We start from the raw sequence: 22,936 nt of genomic DNA, 5'->3' as shown, positions 1-22,936 counted from the left end.
TGTGTGGTACTTTGGGCAAATGCCTTCTACTATGTCCTTGGGCTGACCAAAGCCTTGTGAGTAACTGGTACTTAATTTATCAGCCCCGAAAGGATGAAAGGTAAAGTCGACCTCGGCGGAATTTGAACACGGAACGTAATGACAGACGATTGCAGCTACGCATTTCGCCCAGCGTGCTAACGTCATATATATATATATGTATACATATATCTATGCGTGTGTGTCTTTGTATCTGTGTTTTTCCACCTCCTTGTCACTTGACAACTATTGCTGGTGTGTTTACCTACCAATAACTCAGCCGACTTCTGTGCACTCTCCCCTATCATAGAGAATATGATACTTTCTCATTTGTATTGTTAGTGTTTAGTCCAAGGTCAACCCTGATAGAAAAATAGACCTCTTTGATCAATAGCCATTTCAACCAGGACCATACCAATTTTCCTTCTAGAATAGCATACTCTGTGGTTTGAGAGAGACTTGAGAAGCAAATAACATTATATAGCCTTCCTCACTATCTCATGAAACTCTATCTCATTGGTTAGGTGACCAATATTCTAATGACGCAACCAGCTGCTGTCCTGACCTCTAGAGGTCAACATAGATTATTTCTCCATCTTGTTCCAATATTACCAAGTAATAATCATAGCTAAACAAAAGCCTTGCACAATTTGACATGTCAGAATGTCCTTCATCTGAGAAAAATCCAAAATTATTATTTTTTTTTTGTTTTTCTCTCTTTCGCGTATTATTCCCATGCCATATTTTTTTACTTTTTATTAATGTTTTGTATTACTATCCTCTTTTAAATTCTTATGCTTATGCTTGAAAGCCATTACAGAAAACTGCTACTGTTTAAATAAAGAATGAAGGTTCTGTGCATATGTCAAATTGCAGCTGCAAGGGATTAGTGGATTATACAAGAATTACATTGCAATTGCTTGCTGCTGCAGCTGATATGCAGATTACAACTGAATGGAAACAATTCCATAACAACAACAGCAACAACAATGAATTTAATTTATGCACAAGGCCAACACAGTTGAGGTGAGGGTGGAGTTGTTGATTATGGCAATTCCAGTATAAGACTGATTATGGCAATTCCAGTATAAGATTTTTTTTAACCTAAAAACATGGAAGACAAAATTGACCTCAACAGGATTTGAACTCAGAACATAAGATCCAGAACATATATCATCATCATCACCATCATCATTGTTTAACGTCTGTTTTCAGAATGATCCAGGACATATATCATCATCATCATCATCGTTTAACGTCTGTTTTCCATGCTAGCATGGGTTGGTCAGTTCGACTGGGGTCTGGGAAGCCAGGAGGCTACACCAGGCTCCAATCTGCTCTGGCAGTGTTTCTACAGCTGGATGCCTTTCCTAACACCAACCACTCCATGAGTATAGTGGGTGCTTTTTACGTGCCACCGGCACAGGAGCCAGGGCAAGCTGGAAATGGCCATGATTGGTTGTTGCTTTTTACATGCCACCGGAACGGAAGCCAGTCAAGGCAGCACTGACATCGGCCACGTTCGGACGATGCTTTTTACGTGCCACCAGCATGGGTATCACAACTACAATTTCCATTTGATTTTTACTTTGATGTTGATGTACTTGACTCAATAGGTCTCCTCAAGCACAGTAGGTTACCCTATGATCCAAGGCAAGCACAGCAAGCTGTCCTGTGATACAAGGCTCTTTGGATGGGCTGGGGCTGCTATGTGAAGCTGGTGCAGGAAACGGCCATGAACTCACATTGTTTGTCAGGTCTTCACAGTCACAGCATATCTCCAGAGGTCTCGGTCTTTTGTCATAGCCTCTGTGAGGCCCAACGTTCGAATGTCATGCTTGACCACCTCATCCCATGTTTTCTTGGGTCTACCTCTACCCTCTATTCCTTCAACTGTTTGGGAGTGGCACTTCTTCACACGTCGCTCCTCATCCATCCGTAGTACATGACCATACCAGTGCAAACGTTCCTCTTGCACACCACATCTGATGCTTCTTATGTCCAGCATTTCTCTCAGGGTGCTTACACTCTGTCGTGTGTGCACATAAAATATATATATATATATATATATATATATATATATATGTGTGTGTGTATAGAGAGAGAGAGAGAGAAATAATACATTCCTAAATATCTCAGAGAGATTTATGCAGTAGTATATATATATAAAGTAGTTGTATACTGTCAACTTGATGTGTCAGTCCCATAGCAGTAGTATGATTCCCTTCATGGGACTGTCACATAAAGTTGGCAGTATACAACTACTTTATATATATATATATATATATATATATCCTCATCATCATAATTTAACGTCTGCCTTCCATGGGTGGGATGATTTGACAGGAGCCAGTCAGGCAGAAGCCTGCACCAGACTTCTGTGACTGTTTTGGCAGGATGCTCTTCGTAACACCAACCACCCAGCAGAGTGGACTTAGTGCTTTTTATGTGGCACAAGCACAGGCAAGGTCAGTTTTGGCAAGGTTTTTACAGTTGGATGCCCTTCCAAATGCCAACCACTTTACAGTGTGGACTGGATGCTTTCTAAGTGGCACCAGCACTGACTGAGTCACCAAGTAACCTGAAAGACAAAACTACTTTTGAGAGGGGTATTGGAGGAAGGGATCTTGTGTCAGATGATCAAAAGTTATAGTGAGACAGAGAAATGTAAAGAGCACCTTTCGAGTTTTAGGCTACACAGAGGTGAAGTGGCTGTGTTCCTTTTGAGTGTTGGGCCTCACAGAAGCAATGACCAAGAACTTTGACATTATGCTGCACTTGAGAAGAAGACCTATCAAACCAAGCAAAATCACAATCATGGCAGATACTGGTGTCACACAAATGGTGCCAGTGGCATGTAAAAGCACCCATTACACTCTTAGAGTGGTTGGTGTTAGGAAGGGCATCCAGCCATAGAAAACCATGCCAAATCAGACTGGAGTCTTGTACAGCCTTCCAGCTTGCCAACTCTGGTCAAACCATCCAACCCGTGGAGAATGGATGTTAAATGATGATGATGATCAGCAGCCACTACACACATTTTTTTTCTCTCCTTGTTTCTTTCTGTGTCCCTTTCTGTGGAAGGGCATAGGCTCGAAACGTAAAAGACTTTTTCATTTCCTGAGCGTTATACATCTGTTTGTTTTCTACACCACCTGTCTTCGTCTTTTGTTTTTTTCACAAATTCTCCCTATATATATATATATATATATATATATAAATATACCAGCTGAAATTCAACTCTCCACTGTAAGCAGCAAGGACTTTGCATAATTGTTTTCTGTAAGCCTAGGGTGATAGACTAAGATCTTACAAGAGAATATATTTGAAAACCACTACTGTGTATTTTTCTTTGAATCAATCCTTGAAGAGAGCCTTTAGATATCCCGTAACCATTATATCACCTTCTTATAAAAAATTAACCCCTGTGCTTTGTGAAAAGAAATTGTTATTGTTATTGTCATTAAATTATATTTTTTCTCTTTTCTTTTTCAGCTCAACAATGTCAAGATTTGGAAGAGTTGGAGCTTAATCAGTTTATGGCAGACTTTAATGAAAGTTCTGCTAAAAAATTATGCAAACGTGGATTGCATAACTTAGAAAGCTTAAAATTCACACATACCCCAGTTCAAAGTGAAACCATTCAAGTTTTTATGAGTATATTTTCAAGTATTTCTTCTTTCCTCTTAATAAACTATATATAAGCTTTTTTTATATTGTAGTCTCACAGAAATAGAACATGGATTAAGAAGAAATAAATATACACACACATATCCATATGTATTTGGTCTTTCTGAAAAATTAAAACTTAAGCAGATCTTTTTTCTTAATAAATTGAGATGAGGGTCAAATTGACTAATTTCATTCTTACACAACAAACTGAGATGCTGAAAGTTGGACTTTTCATTTAGAAGGGTCAGAACAGAACCACTTGAATATTTAACCTCCCACTAAATGTTAAAAGTTATCATCCATCCTGCTTGCGTAAGGAATTATAGGAATTATACTTTGTGTGTGTGTGTGTTTGTTTGTAAGTGTGTATGTGTATGTGTGTATATATATATATATATATATATATATATATATATATACATATATAGGGTAGTGAATATTCGTTAGAAATATCACCACCAGTGGCCTAGCATGTATAAATAGTCAATAGGCAACATAATCTTATTTTAAAATAGTGTACATTTAAATACAAGAGAAAACTATACTTTAACAGGTCATTTTTACATGCTACATGAAGCAGCCATATATATATATATGTATGTGTATATATATATATATATATATATATATACACATCATCATCACCACCATCTTAATGTCCACTTTTCCATGCTCACATGGAGCAAATGGAAGTTACTTATTGAGGCAAATTTTCAATGGCTAGATATGCTTCCTGATGCCAGCCCCTGTCTGTTTCCAAGCCAGGTAATATTTCCTGATCACAAGACATGTTCTTGTAGAATATTGGAAATGAATGATTCAACTTGTGTGACAGAGACAATCATTTACTACTATCATACTATGTCAAGACAAAGACACACACATACAATAGGCTTCTTTCAGTTTCCACCTCCTAAATCTCCCAAGAATTTGGTCAGCCAAGGGCTTTTGTAGAAAACACTTGCCAAATGTGTCATGCAGTAGGACTGAACCTGGAACCATGTGGTTGGGAAGCAAACTTATTGTACAGCCACATCCCAACTATTATAAAAATTAACAGTCTGGTTCATACAGCATAATTGAATATTTTATTAAATGAAACAAATTCAAATGTCAAACAGTTAAAGGATAAATTGTTCTGCCTACCATGGTATTTGAAACTGCACCCTAACTTTTTGAATTTATCATTTTTACATGAGAAATTTTAATAACCTTGAGAGTATGCCCTTGCATATTGCAACAATCTTACCTCTCTCTCTCTCTCTCTCACTCTCTCTCTCTCTCTCCAAGTAGGGTAGTCATGTATTTTCTTTACAGTAAGACACCTGTTTCTGTCTCTCAATCATAGTTTCACCTCTTAATACCTGACACAAAGCCACCTGCCTTGATACTAATTCCTCTCTCAGGTGAGTCATCATTGTCTTGAAGGTTACTAGGTGATCTCACCAGTACTAATACCATGTAAAAAGTACCCAGTACACTCTATAAAGTGGTTGGCATTAGAAAGGGGCACCCAGCTGTAGAAGATGACTGTAGAGCTTGGTGCAGTCTTCTGACTTGCCAACTGCTGTCAAATCCTCACGCCCAATCAATACAGAAAACAGACATCAAATGATGATGATGATGACGACGACGATGACGATAATGAAGACAGTATTTTACTCTGTATACTGTCTATAGAGTGTCTTAAAGAGATAAAAGGTGCCAAGTACTGTGTGTGTGAGATAGAGAATTAGTGTGATAGAGAGCGAAGGAGGAGGCTTACCAATCTGTTACAACTATCATTCTTCAGATCACCTCTTTTCTTAAATCCCCCCAGAGGGGCCTTGAATCTAGTTTTTTTTTTCCTTCATGTATTCCAAAATGGCTCTAAATTTGTGTGCAAATTTTGGAAAGCATTTATATAGTGCCTGTAACGATATACACTTGAGTGGGTCCAGGGTTTAACTCAATATCTGATCATAGTAACAGGACTCTCATAAATTGGTAGATATAACTTGATGGTAAGGTGGGGAGAGAGTAAGGTTTAACTGACCATCTAATCACAGCAGCACGAATCTCAGAAAATTGAATGATGAAGGTTAAGTCTGTGTAAGGGGGCAGAATGACAAGGTCAGGTATGCAATTTCAGTAATGGCCTTATTAATGATCACCATGTGTAAGGCGCGTGGCTCAGTGGTTAGAGCGTCGAGCTTACGATCATGAGGTTGTGAGCTCGAATCCCGGACCGGGCTGCATGTTGTGTTCTTGAGCAAGACACTTTATTTTACGTTGCTCCAGTTCACTCAGCTGTAGAAATGAGTTGCGACGTCACAGGTGCCAAGCTGTATCGGCCCTTGCCTTTCCCTTGAACAACATCGGTGACGTGGAGAGGGGAGGCCAGTATGCACGGGCAACTGCTGGTCTTCCATAAAAATAACCTTGCCCAGACTTGTACCTCAGAGGGTAACTCTCTAGGTGCAAACCCATGGTCAGTGTCTGACCGAATGATCACCCTTATCATCACCATTATCATCCTCATTGGTATAACAATGTTTGCATCATCATAACTATCATCATCGCCACCACTACAAACATCATCATCCAGTACAAGTTGAAATCAATTCTGAAATTCTCCCATTTTTACAGAGAACTGCCCCAACTTGAAGAACATTAATGTTCAGGTAAAGATGCAAGACTATTTCAGTGATAGTGAAAACAGCAAGTTTAAACAGCAATACAGATTTATCCTCATAAAATTAAAAGTAAGTCCATAAACATTTCTTTGCTTATTTAAAAGTGGGCAGATATGGCTGGTTTATTATTTTTCGGGACTAGTTTGGATTTTTTTTTTTTGTTTTTTTAACAAATGAAGAATGGTGGATATTATTATTATTTTTTATCCTGGTTTGATTTGAACATGAAAATGTTGGGCTTATAGCAAGCTAGTTATTACAGGACAAAGCAGTCAACAGTAAAAAGCTTACTTCTACTGATGACAGCTATGAACAAGAAGTGTTTAGAGTTGTCTCCCTTACTTGCTCAGCTAGAGAATATGGGTGGTTGATCTTTAATATATTTTCCTAATAACTATATTTAACTCTGCTATGGTCATTAGTAATATCAGTTTCAAATTTTGGCACAAAGCCAGCAATTTCAGGTGAGTCTGGTAAGTTGATTACATCGACCCCAGTGTTCAACTGGTTCTTATTTTATCAACCCAAAAGGATGAAAGGTAAAATCAACCTCAGTAGCATTTGAACCCAAAACACTCAGATGGATGGAATGCCATTAAACATTTTTTCAGGCATGGTAACAGTTCTGCCAACTCACTGCCTTGTGGTCAGTAGTAATATTGAAAGCATTTTAATACCTTCTGTAAGTGAGTTATTAATTCCTCTCATTTCTTGACTCAGCTACAGGGTCAACAAGCTAGTCCAAAGACTATTTTTTCACTGACGACAGGTAAGCATCAAGAAACGTTCTATGTTGTCTCCCTTGCAGGCTGGCCTGAGAATAATCTAATAATGTTAACTCTCCTCCTCCCCCTCTTCCTCTTCCTCCTCCTCTTCCTCCTCCTCTTCCTCCCTCCTCTTCCTCACCCCTCTTCCTCTTTCACTTTCTCTTTCTCTTCTTCCCCCTTTCCTCTTTCTCTTCCTCCCCTCTTCCTTTTTTACTTTCTCTTCCTCCCCCTTCTTCCCCTCTTCCTTTTCCTCTTTCTCTTCCTCCTTCTCCTCTTTCTCTTCCCCCTCTTCCTCTCCCTCTTCCTCTCCCTCTTCCTCCCCCTCTTTTACTTTCTCTTCCTCCCCTCTTCCCCCTCTTCCTCTTTTACTTTCTCTTCCTCTTCCTCTTTCTCTCCCCCTTTCTCTTCCTCTTTCTCTCCCCCTTTCTCTTCCTCTTCCTCTTTCTCTTCCTCCCCTCTTCCTCTTCCTCTTTCTCTTCCTCCTTCTCCTCTTTCTCTTCCCCCTCTTCCTCTCCCTCTTCCTCTCCCTCTTCCTCTCCCTCTTCCTCCCCCTCTTCCTCTTTCTCCTTCTCCTCTTCCTCTTCGAAATAATTAAAGCTGCGTTTTTGTGTGATCTCTAATCCAGATTTCTAACTCTTATAACATCTTGCCTGTTCCCAGCTCTAGTTATGGTGGTTGAAGGAATAGGTGTTATATGTTAGATTTAAGGCTGACAAGAAATGAGATTGTGTGACATTCATATCTTTCTTAACTACTTACTCAATAATATTCCCTCCCTCTTCACATAATTACTGTTTCACAGTGTTTGTTTTTGTTGAGGATTTCTGACACATGCACAAGCCTACATACTTCAGGTGGTGGAAAAATATTCTATTATATCAACTACAGATGGATGATAGGCAAGGAAAAACAAAATACCACAAACAACTTGTCTATCACTCCACTGTCCCTTTTATATCATAATAAATTCTTTTTTCTAATTTTGGCACATGGCCAGCAATTTTTAAAGCAGAGGTGATGCATTTACCTCAACAATGAACGGCTGGGAGGTAAAGTCAACCTTGGTGAAACTGGAACACAGAACATAATGAGTCGGAAAAATGCCATTAAGCATTTGGTTTGATATGTTAAAGATTCTATCAGCTTGTTGCCTTATTTTGTATTTTGATAATAAGAAAAAAACATGTTAACCTTCACATGACCTTATTTCTAACGAAATTCATTGCTTTTATATTTCTGTTAAAATTTCACTTAATAATGAAATTTCTGGTAAGATTTAATATATTAACTAACTTTTTTTAGTATTAAACTTGTGTTTTGAACATATTGTACTTAAATTCAGGAGAGAGAAGCTTCTAATTTCAGTCTGAAAGTTTAAAACAAAATATTTTGTTTTGCAGAACCAGAGTTGGCCTTAGGTGATTTATATCAAAAAGCTTAAATATTGCTAAGACCAACTTTCAAAGATGGCTGCAGTCTACTTTTTTACTTTTCTTTTTATTTATTTATTTTTTTGTTTTTGTTTTTGTTTTTTGTTAATCTCGTGAACATTTTAAATTAGTCGTAAGTTTAAATAACAATCTCATATTCTTATGCTAGTAGCTTAATTCAGATAATAAATACAGACTATTTGTCACAAAAGGAAAGCTGAACAATTGTTTTTAGAATTTAGATTTAATGGAAGGAAAATATAACTTTGTAGATTACTTAAATACCTCAAGGAGGAATTGTTCATGTCAGAAAAATTTAATTTAGAAAAAACAATTTAGATGTTTTGTCTATAAAATTTAGTGGTGAATCCTTCGGTCATTGTCATACAATGATACAGAAGCAAACATATATATTCTTCACCTTCAGACTATTGTTTGAAAATGTGACCACTTATTTTGAATTTTCTACATGTAACTTATGTGGTCAATATTTACTTTGACTTTCATCTAGGAATCAGTTCAATCCATAATAGATCTCAACAATTTATCTCAATCTATCACAGATACATATTTTATTTTATTGACTAGTTAATGTCCCCCACCCCACCCACCACCGTTCCCTCCTCCTGAAAAGCATCCTGTTCCATGAAATGTAAGCCGAAGCCAATTTTCTTCTCCTTGGCAACTGTCCACTGTCTTTTATGAGATTAAAATAGAAATAGATTGCTATACTGAAAGTGGACAGAAAATTAATTTTTACTTTATTATCAGAAAATAATTTTTTGGACAGAAAATTAATTTTTACTTTATTATCATTTTACAAAATGAATGAAAATTAATCCTGCCATGAAAACAAGTTACAAAAAGAAAAAGAAAATATAAAATAAGTTTATTAATAAAGGCAAATCACCAATTAATCTTGTCACCGTGGGTAGCAGAACATCTGCTTCATCTTCTAACAGTCATTTGTCTAAATGAAACACACATATAGACATCTGTATAATCTTAGATTTAATTATTTATATGGAGGATGTAATCTTACTTGAGACATGCTGGGGTTTTTCGCTTTTGTTGGGGTTTTTCGCTTTTGTTGGGGTTTTTCTTTTTTTTTTTGCCAGAGCAGTGATTAGTTAATATGGAGGGAGGTATTGAACAGATGTAATAACCATCATCATCATTTTAGCATCTGCTTTCCATGCTAGCATGGGTTAGACGGTTTGACTGAAACTGGTAAGCTGTGGAGGCACATGGCCTAGTGGTTAGAGCAGCGGACTCGTGGTCGAGGGATCACGGGTTCGAATCTCAGACCAGGCGATGTGTGTGTTTATGAGTGAAACCCTTAAGTTCCACACAGCTCCAGCAGAAGATAATGGCAAACTTCTGCTGACTCTTTCGCCACAACTTTCTCTCACTCTTTCCTCCAGCATCTTGCAGCTCACCTGCGATGGACCAGTGTCCCGTCCAGGTGGGGAACCTATACACCAAGGAAACCGGCCCTTATGAGCCAGGCATTGCTCGAGAAGGAACAAAACAAAAAAAAAACTGGTAAGCTGGAGAGCTGTACCATGTTCCAGTCTGGTTTGGCATAGTTTCTATGGCTGGATACTCTTCCTAACACCAATCACTCCAAGCGTGTAATAGGTACTTTCTACATATCAGTGGCACAGGTGCCATTTTGTGACACCGGCAGCAGCCACAACTATGATTTCACTTGGTTTGACGAGTCTTCTGAAGTACAAAGAGTAAAAAAGGGTCATAATCTTCTGGTAAGTGCATTGACACATTTACCAGTAATTGCATGAGCTAATGACAGTGCCTCTTCCAGGTCATTCAATCTGCTAGATATAGTAACCAAATATTCCTTAAATTGCATCCTGCTACCTTTAAAAAAAAACTAAATGGTGGAGCCTGGAGTATAGTACCCCAGAAAGATGCAAGGTGGTTATGGTTGGAATGTCAAAGTTGAACTTGACGAGGACTAATTTGGGGCAATCAAAATTGGCAATAACAAGTTATTTCATAATTTTTCAATCAGAAATAAAAGCTTCCTAAGAGAATAATTTTTCATTTTCCTTACATCATCATCATCATCATTTGATATCTGTTTTCTATCTAATATCTCAGGTTACAATAGATACAAATATATATGTTTTTGCGTTGTGTGTATGTGCGTATTATACACATGTGCACACACACACACACACATCTCTTTCTCTCTCTCTCTCTCTCTCTCTCCCTCTTATTTATATATATAAATTCATTCATGGAGTGGTTAGCATTAGGAAGGGCATCCAGCTGTAGAAACACTGCCAGATCAGACTCGAGCCTGGTGCAGCCTCCTGGCGTCCCAGACCCTGGTCGAATCATCCAACCCATGCTAGCATGGTTAACGGACGTTAAACGATGATGATGATATATATATATATATATATATATATATATATATATATATATATATGCACACACAGATAGTGTGTGTACATGTGTAATTTATTTCAAATTATGTATTATGTTTTGTTAAGTGGTATGCCTTGCAACCAGAGGGCTCCAAATTCAATCCATTCATTGTACATTACTCACAATGTGTTAGTGTGTCTAAGGCAACAGTAAAACATTAAAACTTTGTGAGTGGAATCTTGTAAAAAAACAAAACTACTGCGGAATAGATAAATTTGCCCTGTTTATGAGTCTACTACATAGATTGACAGGTCAGTAGTATTAAATACAGTTAAATATTTATAGCATGCAAATTAGTAAACCCAGTTCTCTAGAGTCAGTGGATCTGTTGTGTGTATAAACTGATTGGCTAGTTGTTTCTCTGGGATTGGTCAAACAATGTGGACACTTCTGATGAGAACCTAATAAGGCTTGGAAATCAATTAGGGTTGTTTATCAGGTTTTTTTCAGTCTATGGAGAAATAGTGAAATTTGACATTTGTATGTCTAATACACAAAGAATATATAATAAACCTTTACATAAATAAATAACGTGAAATACACGAAGGGAAGAACATAAGAGACAGACGGGTCATTCAAAGCCTTTGTTCTTCAGTCAGAAACCGATTCCTCATCGCAGATTTCGGCTGTTTAATTCTGAGATCCGCTCTGAATTGGCCAGCCCCAGAAGGAAAGAATGCAACGCAACAGAGACGAACATGAAACGAAAAAAACTTTTTTGAAGACAGTAACGGTTAAAATCATGGATGACACAGGCGCCCTACAGCTTTGAGACAAAAGGAGACACAAAAACAATATCAGCAAGCGTGGAAAAATAATTACCTTTTCGGTGAGGAGACACATGTTGAACATCATTATATTCATTTAACATCCACCTTCCATGCTAAACAATGATGATATATTTTCTTTGTGTATTAGACATACAAACAGAGATGGGCCGAGCCATCAGTCAATTGGGCACTGCCTGAGGGCCCAGAGCTCTGAGGGGCTCACACTCTATATGTTAACTCTACTAAAATCAATGCTAAGGGATCTGGTAAATAGTTATGCCCGAGGGCTCTTAATAGTCTCAGTCTGCCCTTGTATACAAATAACAAATTTGACTATTTCTCCATTGAATGAAAAAATATATATATATATTCAAATATGAATTAGCTTGAGGTATGTAAAAAAAATTCGAACACATGTACACAAGATGGGTATGTTGTTAGTTTACGGGCCAGTTGCATTTTTAGGAGTAAGAGAATATATTCCCAATGCAGAAAAGGGACCTGATGTGAGTTGTCTCATTGACCTATGACTTACTTTCAGGTGTTTTAATACCAGATGCATTGAGAATATATTCTCTTGTGCCTAAAACACAGCTGACCCATGAGCTAACAACACACACACCTTATGTATGTGTGTTTGAATTTGTTTATCAATATATATCATCATCATCATCATCATCGTTTACCATCCATTTTCCATCCTGGTATGGGTTGGACAATTTGACTGAGGGCTGGATGGTTTGACTGAGATCTGGAAAGCTCTGATCTGATCTGGCAATGTTTCTACAGCTGAATGCCCTTCCTAATGCCAACCACTCCGAGAGTGTAGTGGGTGCTTTTTACATGCCACCAGCACAGGAGCCAGTCAGGCGGGCCTAGTATCGATTATGTCGAATAGTGCTTTTTACATGCTACCAACACAGGGGGCACTGGCATTGGCCACGTTCAGGTGATGCATTTTACATGCCACATATATAAAATGCTTTCTGCATTCTAAAATACTTTATATATTCTTAATCCCATGCTGGTGTCATGTGAAAAGCACTAGTGCCAGTGTCACATAAAAAAGCACCCAGTACATGCTGTAAAGTGGTTGGCATTAGGAGGAACATCAAGCTATAGAAACCATACCAAAAAGAGAGAACTGGAGCCTGCATAGCTCCTGTTAAACTGTCCAACCCATGCCAGCATGGAAAACAGATGGTGAATGAAGATCATGTATATATATATACAAAAATCAAATGGAAATTGTAGTTGTGATACCCGTGCCAGTGACATGTAAAAAGTACCAACCAATCGTGGCCGTTTCCAGCCTCCCCTGGCACCTGTGCCGGTGGCACGTACAAAAGCACCCACTACACTCATGGAGTGGCTGGCATTAGGAAGGGCATCCAGCTGTAGAAACACTGCCAGATCAGACTGGAGCCTGGTGCAGCCTCCTGGCTTCTCAGACCCCAATCAAACAGTCCAACCCATGCTAGCATGAAAAACAGACGTTAAACGATGATGATGATGATTGATGATATATATATATATATATTATATATATATATATATATATATATATATATATGTATTGCACAATATTAGGTTTATATTAGTAAATATAAATGTAGATATTGTGACATGCTCACATTTGTGCTTGAAGCACAGGCATAGCTGCTTGGTCAAGCAGTTTGTTTTGTAATTAAATGGTATTGGATCCTGTTCATTGCACAGCACCTTGGGCAAGTGTCTTTTACTACTGACTCAGGCCAACTCATACTTTCTGGGTGAAATTTGGTTGATAGAAAATGTACAGAAGACTGCCTGGTGCAAGCATGATCATGTGGGTAAAAGGCTTGCTTTGAAACCACATGATTTCAGGTTCAGTCCCACTGTGTGGCACCTTAGGCAAGTGTCTTCTGCTATGCCTGAGAGCCAACCAATACTTTGTGGGTGAATTTAGCAGGTGGAAACTGTGTGTAAGCCCATCATATGTTTAGATAGATGTGTGTGTGAGTCTTTATATTTGTTGTTTATCCCCTTCATTATTTGACAATTGGGATTGGTTTATTTATGTTTCCCTTGAATTAGCAGTTCAGCAAAAGAGAGGATAGTAAGTATCAAACTAAAAAATTAATACTGGGGTCAATCTGTTCAACTAAACCTTTCAGGGTGGTGCCCCCGTATGGCCACAGTCCAATGACTGAAACAAGTAAGAGATAAAGATATAATGACGGTGATGACGATATATGTTAGTCTATAATTAATAACAACAGAAATAGTAATAATACCAAAAGGTAATATTTAACCCCACTTAAAAGTAGATGTTGCGTTAGAACACAGAATACTGCATTATTTACCATGAGAGAACCTCTCATATGGACTTGTGGTGCATATCAACATGAATGCTTATACGCACCAAAAGTCCATATGAGAGGTTCTCTCGTGGTGAATAACGCAGTATTCTGTGTTCTAACACAACATCCACTTTCAAGTGGAGGTAAATATTACGTGTCAGTCTATGTCTATGTTTACTGGTATAAAACTGGTGTTGCATTGAAAACATACCTTGTGAATACCAGTCAATAATGATAAATAAATTATCATAAATAAAATAAATACTACTGTAAATAAGTATCACAATCAGTTGCTTCTTTTCTTCTTTTCTTGTACTTTTAGCTTCTGATGGAGTTTTAGTGGTGCCATCATACTATGTTTCGGGCATTTTTAACTTTGTAGGACCTAAACTACTCTAGGTTGATTTCCTGGGGGGAAGAAGGAGAGAAAGAGGGAGGAAATCAACCGCAGTATTGCTACTGTATTTATCTAGTCCAAACAAGATGTAAGTCAAAGTTAGCCTCAGACAGGATTTGAACCAGAGCACAGAGATCAGGGACAAATACTGTAAGATAGTCTACCTAATGCCTTAGCACTTCTACCACCTTACTGCCTATTCAGGTCAAATATTATTGACCTTGAATGCAATGCCACAGCATGACTGCAGTCTAAAAGCTAAAAACCAATAAAAATGAAATTGAAGAATAAAATACAACAGATGTCACAACAATGACATTTTGTGATCAATACCAGATCAATTAAAACTTCAATACATGTCACCTTGCCACTTTTATTCCGTGTGAAAAATAGTTTCAGCAATTACAGGTTTCCAACGGTCCGTTCACTGGCTCACTGCATTTCTGATGATGATAGTCACAAAAGAGTGTCTGTGGAACTCAGTGCAGAACAAAAATCAACAGGGCTTTGTTTGAAAAGCACCATTTTGTTCAGATTTCTAACTAATATTTACATCTTTCACTGATATACCTCAACAAAAGATGTACAAGCACAGGCATGGCTGTGTGGTAAAGAAGGTTGCTTTGGAAATACATGGTTTCAAGTTCAGTCCCATTGTACAGCATTTTGGACAAGTGTCTTTTGTTATATCCCCAGGCTGATCAAAGTCTTGTGAGTGGATTTGGTAGATGGAAACTGTGTTGAAGTCCATCATGTGTGTGTATGTATATATGTACATATGTATGTATATGCATGTGTGTATATGTATTTGTGCATACCAGTGCTTAGAGCATCAGACTCACTGTCATGAGGTGGTGAGCTTGATTCCTGGACTGGGCTGTGTGTTGTGTTCTTGAGCAAGACACTTTATTTCATATGGCTCCAGTTCACTCAGCTGTAGAAATGAGATGTGACATCCCTGGTACCAAGATGTATCAGCCTTTGCTTTTCCCTTGGATAACATTGGTGGCATGGAGAGGAGGAGAGACTGGTATGTATGGGCAACTGCTGGTCTTCCATAGACATTTTCCTGAACTTGTGCCTCGGAGGGGAAAATCTGTCTCATTAATTTCCATCCAACCCTTGTAAGAATGGAAGAGTGGACATTAAATGATGAAGATGAAATGGTTTAATTAACCCTCCCTAACAACATTTTGCCAGTGGCCTATGTTAAAACACAATATATTCATATCCTATATTAATGTTTGTTTTTATGTCAATCAACACCAGCATCATTATCATTCAATGTCCATTTTCTGAGGTGGAATGTGTTGAACAGGTTAACTGGAGCTGGCAAGTTAGAAGGTTATGCCAAGCTCTACTGTCTGCATTGGCATGGTTCTGCAACTGGATGCCCTTCCTAATGCCAACGTCTTTACAGTGTACTGAGTGCTTCTTACATGACAAGCAGCAATGGGGTCACTAAATTGTTTACAAGACAAGACTCCTCAGCTGATGGTGGGGAGAAGTATTGATGAAAGTGGCTTTGTGCCAGATGAGCGTATGAGTAGAAAAGAAATAGGCATTTTGCAGTAAAAGAAATACATGGATAATTTAGTAGGAGGGGAGAGGGGAAGAGAATATGGTTTATAAGGGACAAGGGTGGAGGGACACCCAAGTTACAGAGAAGTGTATATAAGCGGGGCCAAGGATTAGATAGGGTGGGTGGGTAAGTCCACAAGATGGCAAAAGGAAAGTAAGAGGTGGGGGAGAGGGAATGTAGTGAGTGGACAAAGATAGAGGGGGGAAACTATAAATTTTGTATTAACCTGAAGAATTGTTCAATACATTTTGTAGAGTACAAATTTATCATTCTTTAACAAGACTGTCTGACAAAAGCTAAACAAGTTGAAACTTCAAAGTTACTGTCAATACTGTTTTTTTATTTTATCTAGTTTCAGCTCACGAGCCGTGGCCATGCTGGGGCACCCTTGTAAAAGAATAACAAATAGCTGTCCAGCCCATGCTAGCATGGAAAACGGACATTAAACAATGATGATGATGATTATGATGTATTCTGCTAAAAGTATTGAGTAACCCTTCAGTTTAGTGTAAATTTTTTTTTTATTTCAACTTAGCTGTGTTCTGATGTGAGTGCTTTCCTAACATTAATTGAAAACCAAGAAAAGATGCAGCAACACCCAATATATCCACATCTTATGTACTAAATTTCTGTTTGTTCTTTTGTTTTTTTTTCAGAGTTTGAAAGCTTACCCCAAGTTGGATAAAATTCTTGAATTAGATATTCGAGACAACAAATGAAATACTCCGGAATAAGAAGGAATGACATTTTGATGAAGATGGAGGCATTTACAGTGATGATTAAATGAAAATAAACTGAAGTGAAACTGTTATGACAACAATGATGAGGATGATAGTGGTGATGATGATGACAATGATGATGATAAACTGTATGATAAATTTGTTTGCATCTGATGACTCACTCACTGAATAATTTGATTAGTCAGTTTGAAATTGATGATTCACTCTGTTGCTACTCAGAGTTTCTGGCCATCAGAAATCAATGAAGAACCACACGTAGCAACACAACTCTTAAGTAATGACAGATAGAAATATCAGCTTTGAATAAATAAATAATTTTGCTACATGCATTGAATGCTTCCTTTGCATCTGTTCTTTCAATATAATTATGCATATATACACACACACACACACACACACACACACACATATAGTTAAGTTAAGTTAAGTTTTTGGCTCAAAAAGCAAAAAGCAAGGCCATGTAGGGGGACATGGAGGAGATGGACAAAATAATGAGAAACACCTTAAAATTTCAAACAAATTTATTTTAATATGGGGTAGGACTGCCTTTGGCAATAATTACAGCTTGAATTCCATGAGGTATGGACTCGTACAGAGTTTGAATTGTTTCCAAATGAATTTTTGTCCCTTCTTCAACTAAAACAGTCTCCAGTTCTTGTGGTAATGATGGTGGAGGATATTGACTCCTTACTTGTTTTTCTAAAATGCACCATAAATTTTCAATAGTATTGAGATCTGGGGACTGTGGTGGCCAGATAAGATGTTCGACTTTACAAGAATGTTCCTCGTGCCATTCAATTACAACTTTAGCTGTGTGAATTGGTGCATTATCATCCCGAATGATTGCATTTCTCTCCGGAAACAGTTCCGCATTCATAGGATGAATTTGATCAGATAAATGCTTAAATAGTCTTGACTATTAATTCTGCCATGAAGGGAAACCATTGGGCCGGCAGATTTCCAAGATATAGCCCTCCCCCCTCACCAATCATCAGAGATCCTCCTCCATGTTTAACAGTTGGAAGAAGGCAGTCTGTGTCAAATGCTTCTTTTGGCTGTCTCCACACATATACTCGGCCAGTGATCAAAAACAAAGAAAAGGATGACTCATCCAAGAAAATAACATTTTTCCACTGCTCGAGAGACCAATTCTGTAGGTCTTTACTCCACTCTAAAGCATTGCAACGTTTGTTTTTGAAAGTAGTGGTTTTCTGATAGCAGCCCTCCCATGAAATCCAGCTTTGTGCAGCTCCCAGTGAACAGTTTTTGTGGAAACTGGGTTCTCGAGGTGGTCATTAAGCTCTGCAGTAATTTTGGGAGCTGTACTTCATGTAAGAGTCCGATGGTCCCTATCTGAAAGTTTTGGTTTTCTACCAGAGTTTTGTTTCGACGAGGAGGTTTTTCCCTCATTCTCAAAGGCTGTCATTACTTTCAAGGCAGTACTTCTTGATACACCAAATATTTCAACTGTTTTCGTTACACTAGCACCTTCTATACAAGCACCAACAATTTGACCTCTTTGAAAGTCTGATAGATCTGTCATTTTAATGAATTTTAATTACATTTTTCTGATGATATCTGAAAAGAAACAGCAATTTTAGGAAAACATAAGCAACACTAATAATACATCCAAACAAGCTTTTCATGGTTTTATAGATATTTCAAAATGCTACGATGCTAGGTGTTTCCATTATTTTGTCCAACCCCTGTATATATATCTCAGTTAGAACATTAAAATGTAAGAGAAGGATAAACTATACACAAAATATCACCTTTTCCTTTATAGCAGTTGACTATAGTGCTGCTACACCAGTCATTGGGTATGACTCCTTTGTGTATCACCTGGTTTTCTATACGGGTGACTAGGCTATAGCCAACACTGCCAGATATTTTGAGCATCTCTGCAGTGATTCCTGGTGGGCCGAGGGCTTTCCCTGTCTTCATACTCTTAATTGCTTTATCTACCAGGGTACTGTCAACTCGGATAGCAGGTCCCTCTGTTGGGTTGACATTCGGCAGACTTTCTTTCTCCCATTCATTTTCCTTATTCAGCAACCTTTCATAGTGGTGTCTCCAAACCCCTTTCTTTGCAGCCTCGTCTAGTGCGAGTGAACCATCATCCATGTGAACACATTTCTCTCCTACAACATCATGATTCTCTCTCATACACTGTCTTGCAACACGAAATACTTCAAGTCTTTAATCCTCACAGTGCAGAACATTGGCAAATTTTTTCTTATCTGCTTCTCCTCTGGCTAAATAAACCTGCCTCCTAGCTTCCCTTCTGACAATCTGATACAATTCCCTGCTACCACCATTCTTCCAGTCCTTCCAAGCCTGTTTTTTTTCTCTTATAGCTCTGTCAACAACATTGTTCCACTACCATGTTATTTTGGGTCGAGAGGGGACTTTGCACCATCCACAGATCTGGTCTGTGGCCCTCAATAGATTGTCCCATAGAAACCACCAGTTGTCTTCTACATTGTGTGAAATTATATCCCCTGCTATTTTGTTAAAGGTTTCGAGTAATATGTCTCTAAATCTCTGTTCATTGGCAGGATCTTTAAGCTTCCAGACCCTTCTCCTCCATGCTGGTCTTCTTCTGGGCATCCACTTAGCCCTGATAATGGTTGCTAACCCATGATGAAGCACTAATCTAATCTTAAGTATTCTGTCACATACTCTGACTACCTTGATTACCTTATCTACCCATTTTTCAGCAATAAGTATACCCACACCCTGAACGCAGGTGTTATTCGAATTCTTTTACTTTCGACATATGTTTCGAAGACAACATTGGTTTTATTCCAAAAGAATAAAAGGTGTAAAATAATGTAATCTTCTCATCAGGAAAGAAAGAGAACCTTTCTCAACAAGACATTATAACAATTTTAATGACTGCATAAATGATAAACAGAACGCTATTAAGTATTTTTAAAATAACCGCTAGTAGATCTGACATCAAGTGCAGACCATAGGAAGAGAAAGGGTGAAGAAATAATAAGTAGAGAACAAATGAAGAGGGATATATTGGTTGAAAAAATGTTCAAAGGCTTGGAAGTAGATTTCTCTATTGAAGTAAAGTGCAAGGTACACTAAATGTTCAAACTATACAGACTGGTATAAATCACTTATATGAGCGCAATGGCCCAGTGGTTAGGGTAGCAAACTTGCAGTCGTAGGATCGCGGTTTCGATTCCCAGACTGGGTGAGTGTTTATTGAGCGAAAACAATGTGAAGCGCATTGTGACCAGCGATGTGTAGCAACATCTGATGGTCTGCTCTGTCATGTGATCACGATATATATATATATATATATATATATATATATATATATATATATATATATGTGTGTGTGTGTGTGTGTGTTATACATATGTATATATTATATATGTATGTATAAATTATATATATATATATATATATTATATACACACACATAAAATAAATTGGGTGATAGAAGCAGTATTCATACTAAAAGTTATTCACCACTTAAAAGAGGATGTTGCATACTGCAATATTTTCCAAAAGAAACTCTCATATGGTTACATCATGCATAAAAGCACACCATAGCTATCACCAGCTGTAGACAATCACTGCTACTTCCACCGCTCAGACTACCAGATCACGTGGTCTGGGCCTAATTAATCCTTTCAATGATAGACACCAAGTGGCAGTGTATGTTTGTACTAATGCAATGTCCACATTTAAGTGGTGAACATATACATATCAAAAAACTGTATTTCAGAAACAATCATGTTTTTATTCAAAAAGCAATAATTAATATCACATCCCTATGATTAGGGCTTGGAACATATTAAATCAATTTTACAAGTATTTAATGGAGGAAGTCTTGTTTAAATAAATGAATATAACTAACCAGTATTTTTTCATAAATGTATTATTCTGTGTAATTTCAATAAAGAATTTTAACAAGATTTTGTTTGTAAATAATAAAATGAAAATCATTTAAATGGTGAACTTTTGATAATTTTTTTTTTTTTAAGTTGTATCTGCTTCAGTTTGTTTCAATGGAGATTTGCTTTTTCTCAAATTGTAAAGATACACCAGCAGATGTACAAGCAATTGTTATTAGACCAGAGTTTCTCAAATGATACACTGCAACACATTGATGCACAGTAATAAATATATGGGTGGGATACACAGAGGGTTTTTTTTAAATATAATATAAGGTAAAGATATGGCTGTATAGTTAAGAAGTTCATTTCCAAACCACATGGTTTCAGGTTCAGTTCCACTGTGTAGAGTCTTGGGTTGATCTTGTGAGTGGATATAACTTAAAGAAGCCTGTTTGTGTTGGGGTGCAGGCCTGGCTGTGTGGTTAAGAAATCTGCTTTGTAACCATGTGGTTTCAGATCCAGTTCCACAGTATAGCACCTTGGACAACTGTCTCCTACTAAAACCCTAGGTCAACCAATGATTGCAAGTGAATTTGATAAATGGAAACTGAGTGGAAGTTCGTGTATGTGCACTTTTGTCCCACCAACCACCACTTCTACTTGACAACTGGTGTTGGTTTCCTTACATCCTTTTAAATTAGTGGTTCAGTAAAAAAAGGCTGATGGAATAAGTACCAGACTTAAAAATAAGTATTGGGGATGATTTATTTGACTAAAACCCTTCAAGGCAATGCTCCAGCATGGCAGCAGTGAAACAAGTAAAAGATATGTGCATGTATGTATGTGACTGCATGTTTTCTTCATTGACATTATGTGTTGTTTGTAAATGAGTGTCACCGTCATACAAGTGGTGCTGTTTGTTACCAGTCTTCTGTGAGAACATGTCCAGTCGTAGGGAAAGATTACCTTGCTTGAAAGGTTGATAAAACGAAGGCCATCCACACATAGAAAATCTACTTCAACAAATTCCATTTCATGCATGCAAGCATGGAAAAAGAACATTAAAGCAATGATGATGAATTTAAGGCTTAGAGAATTAATACTTAATATGCCCTAGTATCTTGAAAAACTGAGCTATTCATATTTTTGTTCTGCTCTTTACTAATTTATTTATTTAGTCTTTTGGACTGCAACCTTGCCCAGGCACCACCTTGAAGAGTTTAATCAATCAAATCGATCCCAAGACTTATTTTTAAAAGTCTGGTAGTACTGGATTCTTTTTAACAAACCATTAATTTTAGGGGGACGTAAGCAAACCAATTGTCAAGGTGACTGAAAATCACAATCATGCACATACATACCTGTATACACACACACGTGTGTGTGTGTGTGTGATGGTCTCTGCAGGGTTTCTCTCAATTAAATTCAGTCACAAGTCATCAGTTGGCCTGGATTTATAGATGACACTAACCTTGAACTTGAAATCATGTGGCTATAAAGCAAATTTCTTAATCACACAGCCATGCTTGTACCTATGTTCTAGTATCATTAACATAAAGTAAACAATAGTTTATCCTTTTTCATAAATCTTTAACTTCCTGTTCGTAGTGTACAAATATTTTGACCTTTGTATGAAGAGCAGTACATTTCTTTTGTGCCCTCCATGCACCACTTCAAAAAATACTGCAAGCTACCGTGCTCTGTCATCAATATCACTAAGCTGTCAAATAACAAGAACCAACACTTGATCGACTTAGTTTAATTCTAGATCCACAACAGCCAATGTTTTTGCAAGACAAACTGCTACATTCTTTTCTGTAGATGCAGTATTATTTTCTGAAAATATGAAGGAGTTTACAGACCTTAAAGGATTTTGTTTCATTGTATTTATTGAACTCTCCTTATTTTAAGCAAATAAATTCAGTTTTTAAGGCATTAAACATAGGAGCCAGTTTATCATTTTAGTGTATACTTCTCCAGTGTTCTTGCATGGGTTAAACATGAACCGTTGAGGGAGAATTTCAACAACCATATGTTGTTCCTGTCTGTAACCCTCACCTGTTTCCAAGCAAGGTAATATTTACCTTTGTCTGGACATGTTTCCATAGAAAATTGCAAACTAACATTGCAATATGTATGTTGGTAAAACTTGGTTACAATAAGCTCATGAAGTGGAAAAAAAAAAACCAATATCTTCTGTAACATTTTCAAGGTTAAGCAGTGAGG

At 37.5% G+C, this 22,936-nt stretch overlaps 1 protein-coding gene and 1 long non-coding RNA gene across 3 annotated transcripts in view; one reads left to right on the top strand and one right to left on the bottom strand.

Annotated features, from left to right (window-relative positions):
- LOC115228809 (probable WRKY transcription factor protein 1) overlaps window positions 1-17,184 on the top strand; it is a 62,326-nt gene extending 45,142 nt beyond the window's left edge. The window contains exons 9-12 of one of the 2 annotated variants that reach the window (XM_036500490.1): window positions 3,514-3,675; window positions 6,319-6,434; window positions 7,086-7,134; window positions 16,767-17,184. In XM_036500490.1, the coding sequence (XP_036356383.1) occupies window positions 3,514-3,675; window positions 6,319-6,434; window positions 7,086-7,134; window positions 16,767-16,795 (356 nt within the window). In that variant the 3' untranslated portion in view covers window positions 16,796-17,184. The remainder of the gene's footprint in view (window positions 1-3,513; window positions 3,676-6,318; window positions 6,435-7,085; window positions 7,135-16,766) is intronic. The other variant, XM_036500489.1, reaches the window with a different exon arrangement.
- Window positions 17,185-22,365: 5,181 nt separating this feature from the next.
- LOC118762135 lies at window positions 22,366-22,936 on the bottom strand. Its single transcript, XR_004997912.1, has 2 exons — window positions 22,807-22,936; window positions 22,366-22,768 (listed from the first exon to the last, which is right to left on the bottom strand). It is a non-coding gene; the product is annotated as an uncharacterized LOC118762135 (long non-coding RNA).

Source organism: Octopus sinensis, linkage group LG2 (assembly GCF_006345805.1).
Source record: "Octopus sinensis linkage group LG2, ASM634580v1, whole genome shotgun sequence".
NCBI lineage: Eukaryota > Metazoa > Mollusca > Cephalopoda > Octopoda > Octopodidae > Octopus > Octopus sinensis.
The sequence above is the reverse complement of the archived record's forward strand: the minus strand, read 5'-3'. Positions and strand labels throughout refer to the sequence as shown.